At 40.7% G+C, this 13,791-nt stretch overlaps 1 protein-coding gene across 5 annotated transcripts in view; it reads right to left on the reverse strand.

The window, feature by feature from the left end:
• Nucleotides 1-403: 403 nt before the first annotated feature.
• Nucleotides 404-13,791, reverse strand: part of GPD2 (glycerol-3-phosphate dehydrogenase 2) — a 64,493-nt gene continuing 51,105 nt past the window's right edge. For 4 of the 5 annotated variants that reach the window (XM_062578976.1, XM_062578975.1, XM_062578977.1 and 1 more), the window contains 9 exons: nucleotides 12,724-12,858; nucleotides 12,302-12,477; nucleotides 11,615-11,746; nucleotides 10,931-11,089; nucleotides 7,561-7,673; nucleotides 7,398-7,476; nucleotides 7,203-7,301; nucleotides 3,617-3,738; nucleotides 404-3,287 (listed from right to left, as the gene is read on the reverse strand). In XM_062578976.1, the coding sequence (XP_062434960.1) occupies nucleotides 3,254-3,287; nucleotides 3,617-3,738; nucleotides 7,203-7,301; nucleotides 7,398-7,476; nucleotides 7,561-7,673; nucleotides 10,931-11,089; nucleotides 11,615-11,746; nucleotides 12,302-12,477; nucleotides 12,724-12,858 (1,049 nt within the window). In that variant the 3' untranslated portion in view covers nucleotides 404-3,253. Of the gene's footprint in view, nucleotides 3,739-7,202; nucleotides 7,302-7,397; nucleotides 7,477-7,560; nucleotides 7,674-10,930; nucleotides 11,090-11,614; nucleotides 11,747-12,301; nucleotides 12,478-12,723; nucleotides 12,859-13,791 lie in introns of all 5 variants that reach the window. The other variant, XM_062578980.1, reaches the window with a different exon arrangement.

The following is a 13,791-nucleotide window of genomic DNA, read 5'->3' on the forward strand; positions in this document are numbered from 1 at the left end:
ACTGATTTACTGACAATGAAAATATATAGCATTTTTTCTGTCAGAACATTAATCAACACATGGCACCCCTGGACTAACTTGACATGTAAAATGATCAAAATGGATTATGTAATCTTTTCCATTCATTTCTATTGATTTTAGTTATGATAAAATTCATCAGTGTGCAAAGGAACACTTGGCCTGGATTTTGTTGGGAGAAAAAAAAAATACCCATCACAATAGGCTGGTTGTAATTTTAGTATGAGACTGCAGTACAGAATACCTTCCCCCGTATGTCACCAGGGAAAGCATACAGCTTGTGCTTCCCGAGAATGTTAAATACTGTATTAACTCCTCATTTTCACTCTTAAACCATGAATTGCTAAATTCTGAACTGAAATGGCAACATATAGACAAAAATATGTCACGTCTTATTAAAAAGCATTTATTTTGCACCTTTATTTTAAACTTTTTCAAAGCTAACCAAAGTTATTTCTGTAACCATCGTAACACCAAGGTGCCAGTGAATGAACCCTTTTTAATCAGTTTTATTGATTCATGCTTTTGCCTCTTATTCAGTTAAAAACAAGGCACATTAAATACATCCTCTTATTGCTCTAAAAATGCATGCAGCTCTTTCTGTATATCAAAAGTAATAAATAGCAGCAGTAAAACACCTAGACAGTTATAAAAATGACAAGCCTCAAACACAGCATTTAACAATTCAATCTAGAACAATAACCTAACAAAATACATAAGTGCCACATGTGTAAGAACATGCAGTGTGTACATACACACACCCCACACCACTAGTAGGCTACAGATGATTAAAACCCCCCCTACACCTCCAAAAATCTCAACTCCCACCTCAAAATTGCAATAATATTTTTCCATGTAGGATCAGTAAATGTAGGACAGTCATATTTTACAACAGACTTAACAGTACACTCACATGGAAAAAAAAAGAAAAATAAACTTTTTAGAAAACAAATGTAGGGTGATTAAATAAGTAGCTCTGAATTTTTTTCACATATGGATTTAACTGTTTTAACTAACATATGCAATATTCTCTTTCTATACAAAGTAGTTAAACAAGATCTTGCTGCCATACCAAAACAAAAAAAAAGAAAGAAAAGAGAGAGAGAGAGAGAAAAGAAAAGCAGAGAACCGTAAAGTGCTGAAGACACAAGGCAAATCCATTCCAGGGGACATACACATAGCCAAAAAAATCCCAGCATCACATTCTGTATGCACCACTACCAAAAAAAAAAAAAAAAAAAAAAAAAACACACACACAGAAAAAAAAACACACAACCACACACAGCAGCAACACCCCCCCCCCGACACACAAAGAGCACACCGTGTACAAAGCAGAAAATACTGGCTTTACAGAGAAACTTGCATTAACAGTGCTGTTTACAGAGGAGTGAAGGACAATTTTTCTTTTTTCTTTTAAACCATACCAAACATATTAAATACAAGTGTTTTCTTTCCTTGGCCTGGAAAAGCTTCCATGTCGCCTTTTTTTTTTTTTTTTTTGAATTATTAATAACAGAATCTTAACGCTCCTCCCCCCTTACCTTGCTCACTGAACCAAAATAACCTGTGCATTGTACATTCATTTCCCTCCAATTCTGTAATAAGTGTAGAGTCTGGTTTTGTGTTCTTTACTTTTATTTGCAGAGGGTTTTTGAAGTGTGAACCTGTGCCAAACATTTAGATACTTTATCTGAAAATACTGGAATATGTTTCAAAAGGAGAAGTTAATAGGACCAACGAAACGAACTCCTTTTGTTCATAAAATAAATCCCTACATTGTCAAGTGTGTGCAAAGCCTCATTCAAATAGGCGGTGCCTAACGTGCACCGGACTCAAAGCAAGGGAAGTCGGATCCTCCTAGCATGAGCGGCCTTTCAGCACAAGGCAAATTAATAAAAAACAAAACACAACAACAAACACACACCCTAGCAAACAAAACCACTTGAAAGGCATTTTACCTGAGATTTCTTAAGGACTGCCTGCCCTCTCTGCTGAAGATCTTACTAGCTGTCTGGACTGAGAAAAATAGAGAGATTAGAATAGATTCTGTTTACAGAATTGTAAATGAGGCTTACCTACTCCCGTTTTTAGAGCTCGACTGTTTTTCAAATGTTGTTTGTTTTGTTTAAAAGACTGTTGCCCCAGCCCCCAAAAGATCTGTACTTATTAGTATCATACAACATACCAATATTCCTCAGCACCGCTATTTTGTGTATGCATATATTTTCCCTTTAAAAATTTGAAGGTAATCCTTGCTGTGCATTACTGTACTGCTCTACCCCATCAGTGAAAGAGGTGACATCAGTTAAAATTCATCAGATTTTATACAAGTAGAAATTCTCTCACCTTAGAGCTGAGGCTTCAGGTTTGAAATGTAAAATGGTATTTATACTCAAAGAATACAAAAGAATGAGAAATTCATTAATCACATATTGTTTTTTCCTTTCCCTTTGTTGCTCTATATTAGCAGAAATCTTCCATCTGATCTTGATCCTAACCGATTTAACAAAACAAAGGCAAATATTCAGATGTAACATTGTTGAAAACAGCTCAAATTAGTGGTCTTAGTTTTTTTTGGGTTTTTTTGTTTTTTTTTTAATCTTTATATTCATCTGCTGAAAAATAGCCCTTTCACTTTTCTACAAAAAACTACTGGAACACAAAATAAATTTCACTATTTCACTTTGTATTTGAGAATTTTGTAAATAAATTAAGATTGTTATACTATCAAATACTGTCATATTTTACGTATCACTAGTACTTGTCCAAAATTGGAAACAGTGCAGAACACCTCAGAGCATAAAACATCACTTGCTAGACAATGTAATTTATTAAAGGAAACTTATTTTCACACACACAGGAGAAAGGAAAGTTCTCCTCCCGCTCCCCCTTTAACATCAAAATTGTAAGTTATGGGTGATAAAGCAGGATTCTGTCTAGTCTTGTAGTTTTCCAGCTTCATACTGCTGCTATTTTTGTCTAGCCAAGTATCGATACCACTGAAATACAGCACTGGAAAGAGCAAAAGGAACCACCCTGGAAGGTTCTGTAAATAGTCATGACAACTCCTCAGCATAACAGTTACCTGAGGAGGTTTTCGGGTTTTTGTGTGCCTTGTGATACTACCCAGAACTCCAGAACATCAGCTTTCCCTCTTGCTCTTTTCCGAGGAGGGCAGATCGGCAGCTTTCAAACACTCGGTTTTGCACGTTTGCAGAATTCCATGCAGCGCTCTCTAAAGTGGGGATTTGCCTCCTAACCATCGTTTTCTTTGAAGGTAAAGGTGATGGACAAGTTAGTGAACAAGGCTGCACGTTCCCTGCCCACAAACCTTCCCAGGCCGTATTCCCGAACCCTCGCTAACGAACCGCGTCTAAAGCAGACCCACTCCAGAAGGCCACGTACTGGGAGGAGTATTAGGAACTGTACAGAAAACCATTAATAAGGAAAACAAATGCACCAACATATTTTCTGTAAGGGCTACGCTGACGGACAGACACAAGTCACCCCGGACGAGCAGAGCCGGTGGGAAGCACTGGAATGTGTTTGCGCCCCGGCAGGCGGCCGCGGCAGCCGCCCGCGGGCTGCTCAGACTCACAGTCCGCCGCCGCTCCGGTCCACGGGAATCACCGCCCTCCGACCCAGGTTCTCCTCGGCAGTCTTCATGAGGACAGCCAGGCGGCTCCCGGAGACGCGGCCCTTCTGAATAGCGCTCATGAGCTTAAAGAAACAACGTTTGGAGCACTGTTAACTCACTTGCGAGAGAGAGCACACGGCAGAAGCAGCAGCCCTTCGCGGGGCAGACGGCAGGACAGCCGCGACCGGCAGCGGTCCCTCCGCGCGGCATCCGGATGGGCCCCGGGGCCAAGCGGCAGCGCACAAACCCGCGCTGCCAGGGACCCCCCAGCTGTCCTGCCGGCGGGCTGCCGGCGGCAGGAACCAGCAGCTCCAGGGAGCGACGTCCTCGCGAGCTCCTCCGTGCTCTCCGGCAACATGAGCACGCGACTTGCCCAGGCACAGGCAGCAGGAGAAGTATCAAATATGACCGACTGGGAAGCGACGGTGCAGGCAGCCACCAACACTGGGTTTCTTCAACGTCAGTTAAGAAAGTAGGATACCCCATCTACTCCTAGTTTGTTTTTTGGGTTTTTTTTAAATGATCTGAAAGTAGCTAGACAGAGTAAGGAGAACATGCTTCCCAATTTACCAACGACCCTGGCTATAGCCTTTTTCATTCAACTGCCCTGCGGTGTAGAGAGCGTGTACTTGACTTCCACTATTCTTTCAAATCCAAATTCCTTTATAGACTTTAAAAACTAATTTGCCTTTAAGTCCTTGAAACTGGACTCAGCTCTACCTTAATGAACACAGACGACTGCTAAGATTTTAGCTAAATTCTTCTTTATCCCATGGATAAAATGAGCATTAGACCTGAAATTACACGCAGTCAGCTTGTAAAAGACTAATATGGAAAGCAATCAGCACTTTAAAAAAATGCAATTTCTTACTCCCATTGAGCGCTAAGAATCCTCCAGGTTTCTGCCCTTCTGTAGGGTGTTGTCTGGAGACGACTGCCTGGGAGGGGCAGGGCACAGGACGGGGCCCGGTACCGTCTCCCAGCGCGCGGACCCGGCATTCGCCCTCGTCTCCCTTCCCACGGCCCAGTGACGCCCGCTGACAAGCACCGGGGCTCTACGAGGACAGGCATTGCCACCGCTTCCCCCCGCTCTGCTCCGCAACCTGCCCCACCGCCAGCCCCGTGTCTCGCTTAGCTCTTCGGCAGGGGCTGCAGCTCGTGCCGAACCGAGCGGGCCGGACGCCCACGGGTCCCGCCACCCCTGCCCAGCTGGCTGAGCCTTCTGCTCGGCCACGCAAAAACGCAAGCTTGATGCGCAGATCTGCCAGAATCCCAAAGGAAACAGCACTGGAAAAAGGTCTCCTCCCGATGCAACAGACTTCTTTTACTTCTACATACTTGTTTCAAATGTTTCCCTCTTTTTCCGGAGCAGAAACAATGGCAGCACAAGGCTCCTGTAAATAAGCCTTAAGCAAAAATAATCACCCCTTAAGACTTTCACTGACGCACAAGCACTGTTAAAACTCTGCATCGCTCCCAGCGCGGAAACGCTGCAAGGCTGCACCACCTGAGTAACAGACTGATGCAACAGACTGACGATCAGATGCAGAAGAGTTCTACTGAGCTGTAGAAATACTACATACAAAGCAAGAGACCGGGGCCGCTTTGTACAATATTAATACCTGCGGAAAAATTGCTCAAACTTAAAATCAGAATGACTTGTTTGTGATAAACACTGATTGATTCAGCTCATTTTCTATTTGTGAAACACCTGTAAGCGTTAGTTCTCTGCTGAGAACAGCTCCTGCAAGACCATTATTTCAGTTGCACTGGCAATCTGCAATTGGTTGAATGAAACCACTTGGCATTGCTCTGCTCCCCACCCTGGTACAACATGTTCCTATATTCTAATATAAACGTCCACAAATATTTGCACACAGCTTTCCACAAGCATTCTGACGGTAAAATGTAATTACTTGAAAGTTTTCAGAAAGCAAACACAAAAGTATTGGGAACTGACTTAACAGATCCATTAAAAAAATTAAACAAACATTTAATGTATTTTGTTCCTTCCATGGCAACCTCCTGTTAATTTTATTACCACACTTCCTACTTAACACTTGGCTACACAGCAGCTCCCTGTGTGCTGCTGTCTACTTCTATAGGAAGAAAATGCATATGCACAAACGATCCAGTTATTGCAGTGCATCAGTAGTTTTAAATATGCATATTACATCGTGAAATGCATAGGAGAAGCTACTGGCCAGTGAGTTACAAAATTTTTAAAAAGTGTAAACACTGAAAATAGCAAAGTAGCAATTTGTCATTTATATTTTAGAAATACTCCTATCTCTAATGAGACAATTCAGAGTAAAACAAAACCTAGAAACCCATCAAAAACATGCAGCAGGCATAATTTGTAGTAGCTTTGAATTCTTAACCACAGTGTATCCAAACTAACCAAATTAGAGTTCAACACAGCCATTACAGTAAATGGTTCTTTTTCCAATTAAAGTTTTCATATGCAAAGGGACATAGCCAGAAAACCACCTGTGATTTTCTTATTTAAATTCATAAGCATAAGCTCCCAAAGCCATTGTTTCTCCCTCTTGCTCTTCCCCCTACCCTTTTTTTAAAATGCATTTTACTCACACAGCTAAACCACTGCATTTTAGGCAAATAAATACTCCTTTTTTGTAATGCTGGACACAACCTGTGAAAATTTTCTGCATTTAGATTCAACAATGCTCTTATCTACAGCTCATCTCAAGAGAGACAATTACCATTTCCTCTGCCTTGATCTTGTTTGTTTAACTTGACACAGTGAAGAAAGGGCTGACATTGACCAAAATCCCCAGCATTAATTTATCTCATGTTCGGCATTCATCATTGCCACCATGCAGGAAAGACATGGCAGTCACTTGAAATACCTGACCAAGAAAGACTCTACAAAAACAAAACTGGCTGGCAACAAACTGCTCATGTAAGGGGAGCTGAGCAAACACACATTTTAGTAGCACCTTTAATTTTTTTGTTTTAAAGCCTTGCAAACAGAAGACGTATGGGTTGCTAATGTACTATCTTTCACACAAACTGAGGTACTTTTAGTTAATTCAGAAGTTAAAATAGGATAACACAGACTAGATAAGCTTCAACAACAAACTTGTATTTCCTCATTCTCTAGTACTTACTGAACTATTTTGAATATTTTAACCACTTATTAGGCCCACAAAAATGTCAACGTACGTAACTGTGCAATACATCTTTGAATAGGCAATTGCCTCATTTTGACTTGACTTAAACAACATTTCTACATTAGAAAGTCAAATTCAGGTAGATTTTCCAAACAGGGCCTATTCTTTGGGTCTTGTAAGATTGATGTCTGCACAGGAAAAATCCTTGTGTTTCAAAGTTGCTCAAGGATGGCTGCCTGTCAGTCACCTTTGTCTCATGATCTGGCAAACAGCATTAAGACTACCCAAGTGTCACTCCCCTCTTCTCCAACCCACCCTCCAGCAAAAGCAGGGACGGGGGGAGGGAATAAATAAACCCATGTCCATGCCTTTGTTCATTCAAGCTACTGCTCTCATTACAAAGAAGCACCTACCTGCAAAAACTCATTGAGCTCAACCTGTCCGTTTTTGTTCAGATCTACTTCATTTAGAATATCATGAAGTGCATTTTCATCAATCTGAACACTGATGCTCTAGATAAAAAAAAAATCTCACTGGATTATTCAGCACACTGCAATTTAGCTAAGAGCTTTAAAAAGGAAAAATAAAAGAACATAAGAAAATGTTACCTCCAAGACACGTTGGACATCCAGTATAGTAATAAACCCTTTCTTGTCCTTGTCAAACATATGAAATCGCTTCTTGTATCTGCAAGTTAAGGATTATCAGTGCAAGAAGTCTGACAGAATTAATTCCTAACACCACAGGGAAGTCTGCTTCTGCTTTACTTACCTTTCAATATCTGAAGGCACTAGACTGATTTCAGAGCTGTCTGTTAATTGATCAGATTTAACTTTGTAGCCCATTTCATAATATAGAAACTTCTTAGCAGCTTCAAGTTCTTCCTACATCAGGAAAGAAAAACTGTCTCTGTTTCTGAGGAATAACAAGTTTAAATAATTATTTTTAATGTAGTATTTTATTAGTTCCTTCCACTTAACTAGAATTTATATGAGGTCCAAAAACTAAGCAGATGGTAGCTGAAAAGTATCTAAAAAATAGTTACATAAACTTTTTAGTCTTTTTAGTCTTGAAGAAAGGTAGAAGTCTTTACTAGACTTGAAAATTGCATTAGGACACATGTACTGTGTAAACACATTTAGGATCCTATCATGACTTCAGTCACACACGCTGTTTGTACTCATATCATGAAGAACCGTATCTATGAAATATCATTTAATTGATAGCTGGTACCTTACCACGATGTTTCTCTTAACTATCTCAAATCAGCAAAAATCAGGAGAATCAACACTGGGCAGGTTCTTGATGCTTTAAACTGCATTTTTCACAGTAGTAAAATTAAGTTACTACCAGAGAGTTCAGTGCAAGCTCCTCTGTGGCCAGTATTAAAAAATGATAAAGCTCTCCAATACATAACATACTGTAGAGTACACAGTTCTTTTCTACAGCTGTATGTACAAACACTGCTCTAAGAGAGGCACAAGCATCTGCTACAAAAATCATCAGTATGAAAAGTTCACACCAGATTACAAAAAAGTATGAGTATACTGAGTAATAGCTGCACTAACAATAAGAAATTCCTAGGTGCATACACACACACACACACCCTCCACATTAAGCTGAAGACCTTATCTAGCAAAAGACTTGTTCTTTTAGGCATATTAGGACACCACCTAAGCTATTCAGGACTACCCTCACGTATTTCAACATAAGCATTCAATTAGCTTTGAAGTCCCGTATCAAAAAGACTTCGATTTAACAGTCCTATCATAGCTAAAATCAAGAAATACATTCCGAATATGCATGCAGTTGCCTTGTACCTTAAGTTGTAACAAAAAGAAGTAAAAATATTTTTTAAAGCCACCCACAGAATCATAGTAAAAATGCAGCATTTCAAGATGGCCCAAGTCTGGTTATAGAAACAACACTCAGTATCAGCGGTGAAGGGGGTATTTAGCCTCATCCAAACCCAAGATTTTTCCAGAAGACTGCCCTGTGGATACACAGGGAATGCAACAGAGAGAGACAGGGCCTTGCTGGCATTAGGGTTCCTGCATGAGCTGCTCTGTAAGCCACACAGGGACTTGCAGCACCTGTCGGTTTTCTTTGCTACAGCCTACTGTGAGAAGCGCTGCCCAACTCCACGACTATGGATGGCCACAGTTAGGGCTGCCTATGCAACTGTATCATCACACTGGTTTCAAAATTTTTTCTTTTTTTTAAACTTTGGAAACTTCGCATTTTCTAATTATCATTATGGAAGGATTGACATAGCTTTGTCTAACACGATAAATTAGTACATGAGCAAGCTGCACTGCGTGAGGGCAAAACACCTCTCTAATTTTGGTCAAACACCTCTGACTGTGAGGTTGCTCAACAGAGACACACAAAGCAACATAGCTCACAACTGGAAGCTGACAACTGACATGACGGTATCCTTCTCTTTATGCATTCCTCTAGGGAGGCTTCAGGTCACGGCAGGTCCTCTGCCTGGCAGTATTCAGACGAGCTCCCTTCAGAATCTTAATGAAAAGACTAATTGGCTAAAAGGTATCATAAATGAGCAAAGGGAAACTTTCTATTCCTTTTGGAGTGAAAGAATTATGTGAGCATTCATAGGCCCCGTCTACTTTAACGGAGCAAAAGAAGTTGCAATCCACACATCCCACTTAGATACAGCACTTGCTGTACTTTCTTTCTTCCACTATACTCTATATGACATTGAACGTGCAGTCTTTAATATTCTGGACATTCATCTTTTGTGATAAAAACAGAAAGAAAGGATGATCGGCAAATTATGTGGTAAGTCAGAAGTGATAGGATTTGTTTCAGTAAACAGGGTATCTACATCTAAGGTAGTTTCCCAAAGTTCTCCAGACAGTTTGTGGAGATCTAAATGTGCGTGTAGGATTCAACTCAATGCATCAAAGCAGATGCTTTCATCTAGGATGAGTCATCTGATCAAACTCAACTACAGAGGAGGTGTACAGAGATTAGCTTAGATATAGCTGGCTACACTACCAACACTGTAACTAAAACAGGATGAGTCCCACACTGTTTATTTGAGCACAAAGCCACTGGGGGAACAGGAAGTTAGGACTGACTCTACAGTTTAGGCAAAAGAATTGTAGCATCACTTTACAAAGGACACAGCAGACAGAATAGCTGAGGTTGGAAGGAACCTGAAGAGATCATCTAGTCCAAGTCTCTGCTCAAACAGGGTCACCTAGAGCATGTTGCACAGGACCGTATCCAGGCAGGCTTTGAATATTTCCAGAGAAGGAGACTCCACAACTACTCCGGGCAACGTGTTCCAGGGCTTTGTCACTCTCACAGGGAAGAAGTTCTTCCTCATATTCAGATGGAACTTCCTGTGGTTCAGTTTGTGCCCACTACCCGTTGTCCTGTTGGCTGGGCACCACTGAAAAGAGTTTGTCCCCATCCCCTTGACACCCTCCCTTCAGGTACTTGTACACATTGACAAGATCCCCCCTCAGGCTTCTCTTCCCCAGGCTGAAGAGGCCCAGCTCTCGCAGCCGTTCCTCGTAGGGCAGATGCTCCAGCCCTCTGATCATCTTCGTAGCCCTACACTGGACTCTCTCCAGTAGCTCTATGTCTCTTTCATACTGGGGAACCCAAAACCGGACACAGTACCCGAGATGAGGTCTCCCCAGGGCTGAGTAGAGGGGCAGGATCACCTCCCTCGACCTGCCGGCAACACTCTTCCTGATGCACCCTGGGATACTGTTGGCCCTCTGGGCCACAAGGGCACATTGGAAGGAAGAAGTGACACATGAAAAATCTTAAGATTCTCCTTTTTTTCCAAGACAGGCCTGTTGAAAAATGTTACTGTGAAAAAAATATCTGAACAAGAATAAGCTAATAATGCCAGGTTTGCTTTCATTTTTTAAATTAGGGAACACCAGGATACAGATCTTCACTTCCCCCATCCACCCCCAGCCAACACAAATTCAGTTGATAGCTATTCTGATAAAGTCTTTCATACTGAAATATGCCAAGGGAATTATTCTTGCAGGAAGAAAGCATCATTTGAAGTTTTCCATTCAACTGATTTAGACTGTTAACATGGAAACTACTTAAGAGAAACAAAACAGTTTCAGATGAAAAATGCCCTTTGTACCTTTTTTTCCTGCTCACTCCAGTTAAGTTCTTTCCCCATTATATCTACAATTCTTGGCAAAGCTTCCTCAGCAGCCTGCACATTCAGGAAGGCCAAGCGCGTACGGCGGGAAATCATATCCACTGCAGTACGGGCATACTCTTTTACACCATATACAACCTAGAACCGTAGAAGATTAAAAAAAAAATTTAATAACAGTTGAGCATTGTAATGAGTTATTTCATAGGAAGGTAAAACAGAAGGCAATGGCAAATGGGATGAAAAAGTAAACAGGAACATTACCTGGAAATGATTTTTAGCATCACAAATTGCATCACTGGTTAAATTAACAAAATAAAAAAACTAGCTATATGCTGCTCTACATATATGCCACCAAGAGAAATATTAGACAAACTCCTTTCTCGTTAGAGCATTTTAAAAAATGCATCTGGGATCAAACATGGCTGTGTATGCACGCACGCGTGTGCATGCATGTGCTTGAAGGGGAAAAACCAAAACAGGATAAAGAAGAAATCAGAATTTCTATCACATTTTACAGAACTTCATACATATTTTTTAACATCCCAGAATCAGACCTCAAAGGAAAGTACTTTTGAAGAGGTTTTACAGAGAGACAAACTAATCTAGAACCTGCTTCTTTTCTGAAAAAGCAATTAAAGAGCACTATGTAGCTTTTCCACATACCTCAGCTTCAATATAAGGAAATTCAGATACAAGACGTTTCCCAACAATAGGCCATCTCTTTCCTGTAACTTGGGCTATTTTTGCCACCTCAAAAGCCTTGTCACCATATGTAGAAGCTAGATGCTGAGCCACCTATAGAATTGAAAGCAAACACAGTATTCTTTCAAAAGCGTGCCAAATATATGCAAGTTTTTCTTGTCAATTGTCTCATCACCAATAACAAATAGGGTGAGGAGGATATTAGGTTTTGATTGTGTGGGAGGAAACTACTTGTGTTGTGAATGCTTAGACCATCACTAACACTACTACAAATGTGTCAGCGTGACTAATGATGCTTCAACTCTCTTCTACTATGTTGCGATCGCATCTGAAGCATAGATTTGCTTGGGCTTGAAGGGCAAGAGACCCTGGCTTGTCATATGCGTTTAGAAGCTGGAAACAATTTTAAGGTTATGAAGAGAAGGAAAAAATGGCATACAATGTCTATGAGAAAAGCATAATTACTAGAACTTATTTCTTAAACTATCCTTTCCCTGGCCAGGTCTTATCTGATTTAACAGCTATTTGTACAAGTTATTCTGGTAGTAGAGTAAATGGAGGGAAAAAAGAAAGAAACAAACAAACAAAAAAAGAAACACACTCCAACACAGAAGCCTCAGAGCATGAACAGAAAGATCAACAACTCACCTCACTTTCAAGTCCATAGTCTTGGACTAACCTAATGTAGAGAGTAGGACTCCAGTACTCAGCCCCTTCCAGTTGCAATCCAACAGTCCTACTGGAACCCGCATTGAGACCATGAGACTGAATAGCAGCATCGATGGTGTCCTGTGCCATGGCACGGTAGGTTGTCCACTTCCCACCTGTGAGCAACACATTTACTTATTTGTGAAAATTAGGAGAAATATGTATAGTACGTGCCAGCTTCATACTTTATTTTATCTCATTATTCTTACTAGACTTACTCCAAACAAGACAGTCACGCTACCACTGACAGATCATTATTAAGTACAGGAATGTGAAGGACCACCCTGTAAGTACATTAAAGTTTTGAGTACAATTCATTGGGGAAGCCCAGCAAAGCTTTACTTAAAATGACCCTCCAGTACCTGCTATTGTAACAAGGCCACTGTCACTGATAGAAACAATATGATTGCGGCATATTGACTGAGTGTCTTTAGAGTTGGGGTCCGTGACCAGAGGACGAATGCCACTCCATGCTGCCAGCACGTCTCCTCTTCTCACTGTCAAGAGCCAAAGAATAGTCAAAGATTTTTAGGAACTAATTCCTGTTTACCTCATATTCCTCTTATGTTCTTTGTGGGATTACCTACAAGTAGATTCTCAGTGTGAAACAAGAACTGCACCACACCATGCTTGTTGGCTGAGCAACTCAAAGAGAGAAGAGAATTAAAAAATGGCATGGCCCTGATCTGCACCAATAATATCTTTTCTCTACCTGAAAACAGAGAAGTCACAGAGAGGTCCATTTTACACTGTGGATAAAAATTCGACAGACTGGAGATAGTCTGAGAATTGATCCACTATGAGATTAAACTCAAACTTGCTCATCAACTCAAAAAAAAACAAAACAAGAAAAACCCCTGACCCCAGAACAATCCCCACTCTAGCACCAAAGCTTCTCCTTGTTTGCTTTTATTGACAGAACTGTCATTATATTGCATTTTGGAATCTCAGATAAAGCTTGTTCTGCAAGAGCCTAACACCTTGCTTTAAGGACCTCAAAGTTCTTTTTAAATACAGTAAGCTATTTTCCTGGATTTTCCTCTTGAAAAATGATCTTTATCCACAGCCTTTACTAGAAATGTAATTACACATACACACAAGAAGAGCTTTTATCAGTAGTGTTCCAGTAGCCTGTACCAAATCTCCAATCCCAGTCAAACCTCCAGCACTTGTAACTGCACAAAATCCCCAAAGTGCCCAGCTGACTTATCAAAAACAACTCACTACAAGTCCACTTTTTCCCTACACAAATACCTCTTTTGGAATCTGGCTTCCTATCCTTAATGGTACTTCAGAAACTTTTTCCCATTCTACAATAAACCTGACCAAAAGGCTTTCCCACCTCCAGCCCACAGATGCTATTTCCTCTGCTTCTTATTTGTTACCTCTAAAGCCAATCCTAACTTTTCAGTAGAGTAACAGGAATAAAA

This window comes from Rhea pennata, chromosome 6, assembly GCF_028389875.1.
Source record: "Rhea pennata isolate bPtePen1 chromosome 6, bPtePen1.pri, whole genome shotgun sequence".
Classification (NCBI taxonomy): domain Eukaryota; kingdom Metazoa; phylum Chordata; class Aves; order Rheiformes; family Rheidae; genus Rhea; species Rhea pennata.